Source organism: Impatiens glandulifera, chromosome 2 (genome assembly GCF_907164915.1).
Source record: "Impatiens glandulifera chromosome 2, dImpGla2.1, whole genome shotgun sequence".
NCBI lineage: Eukaryota > Viridiplantae > Streptophyta > Magnoliopsida > Ericales > Balsaminaceae > Impatiens > Impatiens glandulifera.
Window position 1 is genome coordinate 27,098,288 of NC_061863.1, and position 15,014 is coordinate 27,113,301.

The 15,014-nt window shown below is 34.5% G+C and overlaps 1 protein-coding gene across 1 annotated transcript; it reads right to left on the reverse strand.

The window, feature by feature from the left end:
- Positions 1 to 5,110: 5,110 nt before the first annotated feature.
- On the reverse strand, positions 5,111 to 10,426 carry LOC124923657 (probable folate-biopterin transporter 6). The gene is given in 7 exon segments (XM_047463622.1): positions 5,111 to 5,738; positions 5,741 to 5,807; positions 5,894 to 6,064; positions 9,496 to 9,600; positions 9,689 to 9,743; positions 9,745 to 10,039; positions 10,118 to 10,426. Coding segments are annotated over 7 exon segments (1,500 nt in total). The 5' UTR covers positions 10,395 to 10,426; the 3' UTR covers positions 5,111 to 5,208.
- Between the last annotated feature and the right edge of the window lie 4,588 nt (positions 10,427 to 15,014).

Genomic DNA, 15,014 nt, shown 5'->3' on the forward strand with positions numbered 1-15,014 from the left:
CCGTTAATTGAAAAGGTAAAAACTCAATTATTGGTTGGGCTATCAAAAGACTATCTTATGCGGGTTGGATTGAGCTTGTGAAGAAGGTCATTATGGGCATTATTGGATTCTAAGCTCAATAAATGGTACTTTGAAGAGAGTAATGTATGAGCTAGATCAACTTATGAGGGACTTCATTTGGGGTAATCAAGTGTGTGGTGGAACAAAGGTCAAGTGGGATGATGTTTGCAAACCAAAAGAAGAATGTGGCCTTGGGATAAAGAATTGCATTGAATGAAATAGGTCGCTCACATATCGTCACTTTTAGGTTATTGATATGAAACAAGACTCCTTATGGGTAAAATGAGTGCATTTAAGATATTTGAAAAAATAATCCAACATTTGGACTTATAAGACCAAGGCTGACATGACTTAGTCGTTTAAAAAGATTCTCAACTTAAAACAAAGCGTTGGAATGATGGTTGACATTCTAATTGATATTGGTAAGGGCACTCTTTTGGGGTATAATTCTGTTACGATCCCCAAATAAATTTTACGGTCCCCAAATATATGTTGTGTTCCATAAATAAATCTAGCACCCTCCAACGGTCCAATTGAGCACTTGGGCTTGGATTTATGTTTCTAGTTTTAAATTCTGTTTTAATTTACTTTTTTTTTATTCCCCAAACTGAATTTTGTTATCTCCATAGTAGTTGTTGTAACAATAAATAATTGAATATTATGGGGTAATTCAGTCACTATATAATGTTGATCCCACTTCCCCAATGACTATCGATGAATGAATGAATGTATGAAATTGCTTGTGAAAGTTCTTCACCCCAATTGTATTTTTTGTTTTGACTATTTGTCTTGGACTATTAGGTATATACTAGTAGTATTCTTTTCTCATATTTGATTCTTCTTCTTCCCTAATCTTGAAATCTTCTTTACATAACTCTTCTGTTGCACTTTGATCAAAGATTTTTCACTCGGTCCTAGAGATCAAGAACTCAAACACTAGTTACAGATTCAATTTGTAACATCTTGGTATTAGAGCAAGAAATTCTAAGATGATAAAAACCCGTCAGCAAGCAGAGATGGATGCTCTAAAGACCCTAATCGAAGGCATGTCCCAACAATCAGCTTCTATACATACTTCTCTACAACAGAACATGACGGAATTAAGGAATAACATGGACAGAAGGTTCAATGTTGTTGAAGAAAGACTGGCAGCCATTGAAAGTGGTGCGTCTGGTAATAGCCAAAATCCCCGCACCAGACCCTATAATAAAGCCCTACCACCATGGCCAACACTATGTTCCCCAACCCGACCCACCAATGTTAATTTCCCTCGGTTTGATGGGACCGGTGTGGAGGACTGACTCATATCCACCCATCAATTCTTTAGGGTGGACAAGACTAATGATTACACTAAACTAGACATTGCCCCCTTTCACTTTACTAATGAAGAAAGAATGTGGTATGGGTTGTATTTGTAGAACCGTAACCAAAGAGAAGCCTTGACGTGAGATGTGTTCAAGAGAGACCTCTTGTTGCAATTCGGTTCTTTCATACATGACACCCCATGAGACAATTGATGAACTTGAAGTAGGTTAGTACTGTCCAAGAATATAATCTCCACTACATGTCAATTTCCCAAAAATTGCATAGTGTGCCGAGGGAATATGTTATAGATAGTTACATGTCTAGCCTAAGGGAGGAGATTGCAAATTGTATCAGGCTATGATTTCCTAGGTCCTTAAATAAAGCCATGTCCATGGACAAGGTCCAAGAAGAAACATGCAGGTCCCTAATGAGCAACGAGCATTTGTACAACACTGAAAAACCGTTTCTGCCCAAGCCATCCAATGTTAACACGGCCTGGTCCAGCACCAACCGGAGTACCGACCCCAAAATTCTTCTCATGCGTTTTCTTCCAGCATAATCCAAGGCTACATGAAGCAATTAGACCCAGATGTAATGGATGAAAAGAGGAAGAAAGACCTATGTTATACTTGTGATGAAAAGTGGGAGCTCAACCATAGGTGCAAATATGAAATTATTCATGGTCTCAGCTAATTATCAAGAAGTCATACCATATGCCCAAGAACCCACTCAAGAATCAGTTTTTGATTATCCACCTTTGTTGCTTGAGACAGGGGATGAACTTGCCATTTCTTTGCATGCATTGACCGGTTCTAAAACTTTTCAAACACTCTAAATACTTGGTAAAATCGGGAACCTGCCGGTGGTGATCCTGATTGATACATGAAGCACCCATAACTTTATCAACAACAAGATTTTGGAGAAAAAAAGCCACAAAAGTATGCCTACCTAGGCACAATCGGTTAGAGTGGCTGATGGATCCAACATATTATACTCTAGCATTTGCCAAGATTTAAATGGTCAATGGAGGGAAATGATTACCAAACAAAAATTAAGGTGATTTCCATGGACAGATGTGATATTGTGTTAGGCATTGAGTGGATGATTACTTTAGGCCTTTCATCCTAGAATTTCGAAAAACTGATCCTTTCTTATGAGAATCAAGGGAGAACCACAGTCTTGCAGGGTATTTCTCAAGAAAATATCAACATGATACAAGACAACCAGCTGAAGAAGACCTTGGAAAAATGTAGTGAGTAAGAATGAAGGTCAAATTGTTTCACTTTAATACAATGATATTGGAAGAGATTTATATGGATCTCCAACACCTAATCGAAGACTTCAACGCTCTATTCCAGCAACTCGAAGACATACCACCATTTAGGAGAGTAATTAAAAGCCATGGATCTTTTGTTGCCCTTGTGGTGTTGGTCCGGAAGAAGGACTTGTCCTGGATTTTTGATGACACTCTAGAGTATAATCGGAGCTGATTTTTTTTTATATCTACACCAGGTCCTAAAGATATTGCAACAACAAAGATTTGTTCTCAACAAAAGAAAATTTAGCTTAAGGTGCAAACGAATTTTCCACATGGAAGAAGTGGCGACTGACCCGACAAAGTGAAAGACAATGAGAACCTGACCAATTCCACTATTGAAAGAATGTTACCGAATGTTTTTCAAGGATTGCGGTCCTATAGTCTGACCCTTTGTAGACCTGCTGAAAATATCCCCGAAGAAAAAGAGAAAAGAGTTCTCTTTGAAGATTGGAGGATGGGCATTAGAGGCTGACCAAGACATGGTCTTTTCGTCAAGGGTGATGAATTTTGAAGGGGGAGAAATTGTTACTGTCCCCAAATAAATGTTACGGTCCCCAAATAAATGTTGTTGTCCCAAAATAAATTCAGCACCCTTCAACGGTCTAATTGAGCACTTGGGCTTAGATTTTTGTTTCTAGTTTTAAATTCTGTTTTGATTTACTTTTATGTTATTCCCCAAACTAAATTCTGTTATGTCCATAGTAGTTGTTGTAACAATAAATAATTGAGTATTTTGGGATAAATCAGCGACTATATAATGTTGATCTCACTTCCCCAATGACTATCGATGAATGGATGAATGAATATATGAAATTGCTTGTGAAAGTTCTTCACCCCAATTGTATTTTCTGTTTTGACTATTTGTCTTGGACTGTTAGGTATATACTAGCAGTATTCTTTTCTCTTAATTGATTCTTCTTCTTCCCTAATCTTGAAATCTTCTTTACATAACTTTTCCACTGCACTTTGATCAAAGATTTTCACTTGGTCCTATAGATCAAGAACTCAAACACTAGTTACAGATTCAAGTCATAACAGATTCTTGGTTTAAAGGCAGTCATTTTCTAGCTAAGTCCGAGTTTGAAAGAGTCTGAATTAGAAGAGATTGTCAAATAGCTAAGGTCTATGATATCATTGATTGGGATTAGAACACGCTTCTAAGGAGAATTCCCAAATCTGTTAGAAATATTGAGTTGGTAAATCAAATTAGGATTCATGATTGAGCAGATTTACACTTATGGAAGATGGAGACAAGTTGTAAGTTCAACTCTAGCTTGGCTTGACACATTATTCGTGAAAGGGGAATACGGTCGAGTGGGATATAGATTAGTTTGGTCTTCCAAGATCATTCCACGACATCAGATTACTCTTTGGCTTGCATTCTAGGGGAGGCTTATGACAAGGGATATGATAAGTAAATTCATGTCCATCCTTAGTACTAGTTGAGTTTTATCTTTGAATGGAGAGGAAACAATTGCTCATATTTTTGGAGGGTGTTGTTATACTAATACAATTTGGGTGAATTTTGCTAATGCCATGAGATTGTAGAATTTTATATTGGAATCAAATCAAATAGATGATGCTTGGAAGGTCAAAAGTGATTCGTTCTTTGTTAATGTTATGAGATGCTACTTTGGTGTGATTGTTTATCAAATTTAGACGGAAAGGAATGCAAGAGTGTTTTCAAGAACAAGAAGAAATGAAGATCAAATTTGGCGCGAAATTGTTATTGACGGTAATGCTCTCATTCACACATAGAGGAAAATTCCCGCAAATTTGGATAATTGGGAGATTTCTCGAAATTGGTCCATCAAATTTTAAGAGTCACGAAAATTTCTTTGTTTAAGGCGAGATAGACTTTTATTTGTTGGTTTGATCGTAGGTTATTGTATGCTTGATGTTGGTTGGTTCTCATTTTTTGTTTGATGGATTCATTGAAATTATGGCAAAGAGTTGTTTTTCTCTATTTCAAAAACCCATGAATCTCTTTTCTTTTTCCTTTTTGGGTTTTAATTAAATGGTTATGAGTCATTTAATAAAGAAAAAAAGAAAGGTCATATATAGATAAAATTGGCAAAGCTACATTACATATCATTGCTAATTTAATGGTAACAATTGAATCCCATTGCTATATTTAGTCAAAGTAATAGAAGCCAACTTTCCATACATGTATTTCATGAACAACATCGAAAATGATCTCCGGTTCATCCTCACCGAACTAAGAAAATGCTTACATTCATGTAACAATTTCCTGATAAAAATTCCAACCCAAAAAAACTAAGTTATAAAATGATGTACCATTTTCCGTGGATGAGACAAGCATCTCTAGGATCCTCTAATCGATAATATTTATTTGTGCAAGCATACCACCTTTTTAAATTAAGTTTGTGCATGTCGGTTTATAACATGCTAACTTGCTAACTCTTTGCACGGCATAGCTCGAGTATACAACTGGCCTACCTTAATTTAAAAACGAATAAAAATAATATCATATTCAAAAAATAATACATCGATTACTCCATAACTCAAACTTCAATTTTGTCATTTAATGGAACAAGTTGTAAGTTATCGCTATCATCATCTTCCTCAAACGCTACCACAATTGGATCATCGTTCGGCAAAAGATCTCCGTCAATCTGGTTAACATTTGGGATGAGAAATACAAAAGCTAAAGTAACAAACCTCATAACATTCCTTAACAATATAGCCATCCAAAGGTTGACAAAATTGGTTCGATCAATTCGAATGAAATGAAGTACAACTCCACCACCCCATTTGGAAGAGAGTATCCCGAGTCCATCAATACACGCGAGTATAGAGAAAAACATCCCCTCGATACCAGGTGGACATATTTTGGTGCTCAAGACAATCATGGGCATCCATTTCACCCTGGCTATTATTCGTGTGGCACATTCATCAACAATCACGAAGAATGAGTTTGGGATTGCGAAGATCAAATTCCATCTTAGAACGAAAACAAGATCAAGCATTCCGGTTAAGGCATACAAGAGCTGGGCGAAGAATATTAAGGGTCTGAAAGGAACATCCTTTAGAATTTGTGGTATATGACCACTCCAAATATTGAAGCCAATGCACCAACTGAATGAATCATCCCCACAAATTCCTGCAAAAGAAAAAAAAAAGTTGCTTCTAAGTTTAAACTTGGTTTCCTATTAGAATATTTATATAATTTGGCATTGTAGAGGAAACCTGAGAGAAAGCTGGACCAGCATTGGGGTTGGTATACCAATAGAAGAGTCCTTCATCAGTATTAAAGTTTAGTGCAAAGGAAAGGTACATATAAAGTGCAGGCTTCCAAACTTGTGGATATTTCATTGTTTTAACCATGATCCTCATTGCTCCTTCCACTCTATCTCTACTCTGTATTTCATGAAACATGTATCTATTACATAAATTAACATATGCTTGTGAAGTTTATTCCCTATCCAGGCTAGTGTAACAATCAATTTGTCGTGTTAATTCATCCTCACTTGAGTTGTGGAAGAGATTCAACAAATGTATAATGATGAGGAAGCCAAAAGAGTGATCATAAATCAATAATTTGATTGTTTCTAAGATAAATGGTAAAATAATTTCTTATAACCTCTACAAATGTTACTTTAGTTCATTGATCTATGAGTTGGGAAGGAAAATAAATGTGAAAAGTTTTAGGAAAATGACCCGAAGCATAAGAAGACATGTGGATGAATATAGTTCAAAATGGACTTCTACAAAGACATTTCATAACTCATTTGTCTTGAGCAGAGAATAAGAAGGGAAGAATTGATGAAGCATGTTATAATGTGAAAGACTTAAAAAATATGTTTTATAAATAGAAAATTTTAATTTGTTTTGTTTGTATGAAAACAGTTCATTTTTTGTTTTTGTACAAAATTTGATTGTAAAGAATGTTTTGATGTTATTTAACAAAAAAATATATATATATTAAACCATTTAAGTAATAAATAATTGTTATAACCTTTTTTTTTATTCAAAATGTTTTAAATAAAAATTAAAATTTTAAACTTAAAAATTAATTATGGTAAGAATAGCATATGAGTTGTTCACATAAAATTCTCTAGAGTATTTCAGGTAGTAGAAGAATGTATAAGAGAATAAAGATTACAAATTCAATTTGAATTGAGAATTATAATTGATATACTTTAAACTGGGACGGTTCAAGGAATTAGGGTTAAAGTGGGCTTTTTATTTTTTACGGGGTGGGCTTAGATCCGTCTCTGCTTTAAAAAAAAAAAAGTTAATATATATATCCACTGTTAGATTCAAAAATTATTTAAAGTATTATAGTTTAATTATCTAAAGTATGAGAACTTTAAAGTATATAATAGAAGTGGCATACACAACAATCCGTACAAATAAATTGCTTATACTATAGTTAAGAAATCCATATTCATACAGTTAATAATTTAAAAAAATGTGGTTAAAAAATGGGGTTAAACTATAAAAAATAACGGAATGACAAAGCATTTGTGTTTAAAAAATAATAGTACTAAACCGACATGGCCACTTTTATTTATTTAGTATACATTTTTAAAAATCCCCATGTAGAACCTATGGACATGGGCCAAACATAAATATAGATAACACCTAAAATAGGACTAATATAAACACAGTAATAACCTACACCACATGATTCAAAAGTTTGTTAGTATTTATCTAAAATATATAATATATGAAAAAGAAGACTAAAAAATGATGCGGATAACACTTGTTAAATCAATTTGACTATCGTTTAGTCCTCTAAGGTGAGAATCGTGATTTTATTGAATTGGTACTGTGACCAAAAAAAAAAGAGTTGATATATATATATGTTTTCACATTTTTCCTATTCTGGTTAATCTTATTATAAATTTTTCTTTGGAAATTTTATGCCATGTTATGCTGACATACAAATTTTTTTTTTTTTAATAAATTAATTTTGTCTAGAGTAGGAGTAGCCAATAAACTAGTTTATATCCTCAAAGGTCTTATTCGGTTTGAATTGTTTTAATAATTTAATCAAAATCAAACACTATTTTATTCCCTTTAATTAATTATATCATTTAATTTATTAACAAAAATATTAAAATATTTTATATTTTAAATTATTATTTTTGATTTTATTTATATATATTAATATCTTCTACATATATATATTTTTCTAAATAATTATCACTTTTTCAAAATTATCAATTTTTTTTTTTTTTTTTTTTATGTATTATTAAAATAATCCTCGGACTAACTTTTAATTTTTATGTGTGAGTTCATTCGGGGAAGGGGTTTATAGAGAGATAATACTTTTTTTTATCTATGTAAATAATTTTTAAATATTTGTAACTAAATTTAGAGTTGGAGTTTCTTGTCAAAAAATATATAAAAGAAATAATAAAAAAATTGAAAATTTTAACAATAAACTTGATAGATGTGTCAAATTTTACATGAATTAAAAATTTTATATGATAAAGAATTTTAATATTTTTACTTCACTCAAAACTTAATTAATATTTTTCTAACTTTCTATCCTTTTAGAAATTATATAGTTTAAATTAATATTTTAATATTAAATTTAATAAAAATAATTATTTTTAAATATATTTTTGGTTATTTTAGTTCAAATTTGGACGGAGTGTTTTCAAATAAATTAATATATATAAAAAATTAGAATATGTATTCTATTTATATTTTAATTATTATTGATTTATTTTGTTTTAATGTGGATATTAGTCTATTCTCACTATTATTATATTTAAAATGTTTTAAATAAAAATTAAATTAATGATTTATTATTGTATAGGATGAATTTATTCAATTTTATCATTTTCTAATCTGAATGGCTCAATGTTTTATTTTGATGGAGAAGACATTTGTAGATGTGATTGATTACTAAGACTGGTTTGTTAAAGGTTTTATATTAATCTTTATTAAATTAATTTTTCAATAATCACTCTCACTAATCACATTATTCATTTTATAAATAAAATACTAAAATATATTTTATTTTAAATTATTATTTTTTTATTTTATTTATATATATATATATATTTAATTTTTTTTAACAAAACTAATCATTACTTACGCAAAATCACAAACCATAATTCAATTTTTCTCTATCTTATTAAAAAAAAAAAAAAAAAAACCATAATCTGACAAAGCCTAGGTGTTATTACAATGACCAATTTTGATTTTATTGGTTGGATTTAGTCCAATTTTCTTGAAAGAAAATAAATATTTATTTAGTAGTTATACAATTTTTAACATCCCAAATACAATTTTATTGATGTTTTTCGCATTACAATAAAATAATATATTCCATAAAAATAAATTACATTTATCATCAAGTTATTTATTTTATAGAAAAGAAAAAAAATGCCAAAAAAGAAACATTAATTAGTTTGGTTAAATAATAAAAAATCAGCTTATGAATAAGGTCTAGTTTGATATAGGGTTCTTATAGGTTGTCTAAAAAATATTATTTGAGAAAAAAACAATTTATTTTAGATTTGTTTAATATAAGTAATTAAAATATTTAAAATATTTAAAATTTAAATATAATAAAAATAAGATGAGTGATAGGGAAAGAATTTGAGTAATGCAATGTCACTATATTACATAGAAAAATGATAAAAGGTGAGGAGAAAAGATAGTGAAATTTTGTTATTTTTGGCTAATCAAATTCCGTCACATTCGTTTTCTTCTCATTCCTTCTCTCAAATTCTCTCTTTCAATTATTTCTCGAAAAATAAATAAATAATGATATTTAATATTTTAATTAATAAATAAAATATTTAAAACAAGATCAAACAAAAACTTACCTTTTGCTTGTGCGAATTCATCATGTCCGTTGATCTAACTTCATACATTACAAAGCCCAACCCTATCAACGACGCCGATGGGACTGCCAACAACCCTAGTGATCCCTGTCACGATTTATTTTTCAAAAATGGTTTTGAGATTACAATAAATATTAAAAATAATAAAAAATAAAAAGGCGTGAAATGTAAGAACCTGAGCACCAAGATAATGGACAAAGAAGCCACTTGTGAAATAACCGATCAGAGACACAAAACCAGCACAGACTCTGTAAATCCGGCGTCAAATCTCTCTCTTCAATGCTATTCTTCGCAACGCAAGCGTCTATGATCACATCCCCCATCGCCACCGCCGCGTTCACTCCTATCAAGCAACACAATGCCACCACCGCCGTTACTTTACCACCCAAAGCCACAGTAATCGCTGACGCTGTACCGACTACTCCTGCTAACAAGAAGTAAGGTCGCCGGCGGTAACCCATTACCGGAAACACATCTGTGAGTAAACCCCACACCGGCTTCATTACAAAGGGGATGTAATACAGACCTATGAATATGATGGATGATAATTAGAGACCTATGAATTAACTTGTTGATTAAATTTAAATCAATTAGTTATGCAGACCTATGAAAAGCTGAACGGAAGATGGTTGGGCATTCTGCACGTCTTTCCATTAGTAATCGGAAGCGACCTTGAAATAAGAGATCGAAAATTCCTGGTTGAGGCCATAGACGAGGAATATACCGAAGATAAAGCTGGGATTGAACCTTCGAGATAGCATTTGCAGCCATTGAAATGGCTCAAGGATTAGTGAGAGAGATCTCCGTACCAGATTCTTCAGGTAATAGTCTCCTTTTGCCGGCGATCTGTGGCTGACATTGTTTTCTTCTAGTGGATCCATATCTCATAAGCTATTTACAGCGACCTCAACAGATCAGGAAATCTTCTTCTTATTATATGGAAAGAAAGAGATACATGTTTGTGTTATCGGTTGAAGTGAAAAAAATTATTTAAATGTATTTGGCAATGAATTGATTATAAAAATTATTTTTAGTATAGCAAAACCTCGGACAAAACGGGAAATTTGATTAAATGGCCCATAACATGGGAAATTCCATAAAAGGCCCGCGCCCGCTAATGTTGGCAAAAATGGCCCTTTTGCCCTGCGAAATGTCAGAAATACCCTTTCGGCGCCAGATTTTACGCTCATTGACGCGAATTACCATCCACGCGATTTAGATTAAATCGCGTGATTTCATTCACGTGTTTTAGATGAAACGCGTGAATGACAATTCGTGTTTTTAAATTTACGTGAATTCCCATCCACGCGTTTCATCTAAAACGCGTTGATGAACTCACGCGTTTTTAGATGAAACGCGTGGATGGTAATTCGCGTCTTTAGTCTTATATATAATTTTTCGGCCCTAATTTAAAACAAAACCTCCCCGATTCCCCCTCCCACTCCGACTTCCAAAACCACGTCTTCTCAACTGCCGACTTCCTTCAACATCGATCAAGATCATCGTTCCTCAACATCGTTCCTCGTCCAACATCATCGACTTTCCACCGTCTATTCGACATCATCGTCTTTTTCCGCCGTCTCTTCGACATATTCCGGTGAGTTTAGGGCTTTAAGGGTTAGGGTTAGGTTTTAGAAGTGTATTATGCCGTTTATATTGATTTAAATTGATGTATTTAGGGTTTAGGGTTTGGTTCTGGTTTCGTTTATGTGTGTAAATGCTTTTAGGGTATATGACGAGTATTGTATCAATGTTCTTATTCTGCATGCATGCATTTCACGTTTATTCATTCATTTCTCGTTTAAGAAATGGCATTTCCATGTTTGTTATGTTCTAGTGAAGAAATGGTATTTTTGTGTTTGTTAGGCTTAGGGTTTAACTTTTGCTGCTTTACTGCTTAATTTTCGTCTATTCTTATTCTGCTTTACTGCTTTACGTTTAATAGAATGTCAATGAGACATGATGAGTTGTTGATTTAAGAAATGACACATTATATGCTTAATGTATTTAAAACTGTCCATTACTGCACCTTAATGTATTACTGCACCTTTACTGCACCTTAATGTATTAAGAAATTTGCAAGCATTTCTCAATGGTTAATTCGATTTGCTTATTCACATCTTCTTCCTTGTTTTGTAGATGGAGTCCACTATAATACCCGAGTTTGCTGGGAGGGTATCTTGGAAAACCAATATGGGAAATATTGCGGCCAAGTTTGCGAAGATGAATCTAACTGAAAGGGTAGAGGAAACCCAATTCAGATTCTTATTCAAAGGGCACCCGTTACTGCATTTCTCAGGAACGATTATACACCACATGCTCCTTAGGAAGTCCAGCTCAAATTCTATGGAGATGAAGTTCCTTGTGAATGGAGAAGAGTTGTGCTTCGGGATAAGGGAGTTTGCATTGGTTACAAGTCTCAATTTTGGGAGATTCCCTGCGGAGCAAACAATTTTCAACCAGGTTGAAGAATCTCCAACTTTGGTTCTTAAATATTTTAAACGTATTCCACTTATTAGAATAGAAGACCTTCATTCAAAATTCCTGTCCTACTCTGATAGGGAAGAAGAATGGAAATTGGGGCTGGTATACCTTGTTTCCCATTATCTCTTTGCCCTTGACCCAAAGAGGATAATAAATATGAAACTCTTCAGCATGGTCGATGACATCGACACCTTCCTCAATTTTCCATGGGGAAAAGTGTCATTTAGAGCAACCATGAAGGGTTTGACCAAAGACCTTGATCGCTACAGGAAGATATATCTGCAGAAGAAGAATGCCGCCTCGGGGAAGAAGAACAAAGACAAAGACAAAGATGTCGATGTTTCTTATACCGTATATGGGTTCGCACTAGCCTTACAAGTGTGGACTTATGAGGTGATCCAATCGTTTGTCCCCAATCTTACACTTAAAACGACGCTTCAAACGGAAGAGCCTGTCTGCCCAAGGATAATACAGTACAAATCAAAGAGGAAGAGAACTGCCTCTGATCTTCACACTGCCCTGCAAGACAAGATTGTTAAGAAAATGGAATTGTCTGAAGAAGAGAAGATCTTATATGCTGGGGATGACTTTGAAGATATGGGAGGTAATGTTTATAATGTCTTTTTTTATCTTGACTGCAGAAAGAGGAAATTTGGAGATATTGACGATGGAGTTCCTCATAAAAAAACTGTCATGAGGAAGAAAAGACAAATTACTCCAGCCAAAGCCAAACCTTCCACGAGAAGAACAACCCGCAACCCTACCCCCAGCACCAGCACCAGCAACTCTTATTCTATCGAGAGCGCCACGAGTAGAAAAGACGAAGACGAAGAATCCTCTCCCCCAACTCCAACAACAACAACTCCCCAGGATAGATGTAGATTGGATGAACTTTCGAAGGAGCTAAATGAATTCAAAACTGAAATGAGAAACGAAATAATTCTCATCAAAACTGAAATGAGAAATGAAATAATTATCATTAAACAGATGTTAAACCAACTACAACAAGACTTTGGCATATTATCAGCCACACAAGGGGAGAAAAAGAAGGAGAATGATGAAGAAAAGGACGAGGAAGATTTTGAGGTGAACACTCAGGTATGAGTTTGAATGATGATAAATTTCGTGCATTTGGCATTTCTTGCATTTGGTCTAATTAAAGGATTTATTATTTTTTGTAGGATGGGAAGGGAGACAATGTTGTGCTGATTTTGGAGAAAGACAATGTTGGGCTTGTGGAGGAGAAAGAAGTTGAGGTATGTATTTCTTGCATTTCTTGCATTTCTTGCATTTGGTGCATTTCTTGCATTTGGTGCATTTCTTGCATTTGGTGCATTTCTTGCATTTGGACTAATTGAAGACTTTTCTGTTTTTTGTAGGATGGACAGGAGGAAGAAATTGTTGGGCTCTTGGAGAAAGACAATGTTGGGCTTGGGGAGGAGAATGAAGTTGAGGTATGTATTTCTTGCATTTGGTGCATTTCTTGCATTTGGTGCATTTCTTGCATTTGGACTAATTGAATACTTTTCTGTTTTTTGTAGGATGGACAGGAGGAAGAAATTGTTGGACTCTTGGAGAAAGACAATATTGGGCTTGGGGAGGACAATGAAAATGAAGATCATGATTTGTTGAACGAAAAAAATATCGATGTATAAATTTCTTGCATTTGGTGCATTTCTTGCATTTGGACTAATTGAAGGCTTTTCCGTTTTTTGTAGGATGGGCCGTTGTTGGAGATGGACAATCTTGGGCCTGTGGAGGAGAAGACAGATGAAGATGGTGAATTGAATATCGAGGTATGCATTTCTTGCATTTGGTGCATTTCTTGCATTTGGTGCATTTATCGCACTTTGCATATTTCTTGCATTTGGACTAATTGAAGGCTTTTCCGTTTTTTGTAGGATGGGCCGTTGTTGGAGATGGACAATGTTGGGACTTTGGAGGAGAAGACAGATGAAGATGGTGAATTGAATATCGAGGATGGGCTTTTGTTGGAGATAGACCCTGGGAATGTTGAGGTGGCTGATGTGGTTGATGGGAAATCCGATGGTGGGAATGTTGAGGAAGCTGTGGAGGAGCAGGTGGAAGAGAAGGTGGAAGAGAAGGTGGAGGATAATGAAGATGAGGTATGCATTTCTTGCATTTGGTGCATTTCTTGCAGTTTGCCTATTTCTTGCATTTGGACTAATTGAGGACTTTTCTGTTTTTTGTAGGATGAGCTTTTGTTGGAGAAAGACCTTGGGAATGTTGAGGAGGCTGATGTGGTTGATGGGAAATCCGGTGCTGGGAATGTTGAGGAAGCTGTGGAGGAGAAGGTGGAAGAGAAGGTGGAAGAGAAGGTGGAGGATAATGAAGATGAGGTGGACGATGATTTCGTTGTGCAGAGGGGTAGGAAGGGGGTGCAGAGGGACAGGAAGGTGGTGCAGAAGAAGGTGGACGATCATTTCGTTGTGCAGAAGAAGGAAGAGAAGAAGGAGGACAAGCAAATAGATGAGGATGTGGTGGTACTGGAAGATGCATCCCACGTCCTATTTAAGAGAAAGAGGACGGCGTCGAAAGCTGTACTTAGTCCCTACATCGTCCCTCGTCCAAGAAAGAAGACGATTGTTGTCGATCCTATGTCGACTTGTAATGAGAAACTGAGGAAAGAGTTCAAGAAAGAATTTGCGAAAGGGGCTAAATTTAAAGACATCCAACTCTCTGATGGCACTAGAGACCTTAAATTCTTCACTACAATTCTGAGGTTAAATAGGTGGCTAACTGATGTGGAGATGAATGCCGCAATTTGTCTGCTAAGAGCAAGAGCATTCGCCTACCCTAAGACGTACCCGGCGGATTTCACCATCTTAGATTGCCAGTTTGGCCCTTTGATTACTTCATACTATGACGATTTTGTTGCTGACTTGGTTGATCTAGAAAAACCAGCTGGCCATACTTTCGCTGAAATCATTTACCACTACTACTGGGGTAGAGAAGATAAACATATGCCCAGTTGGAGTAGTGTTGATGTTATTTAC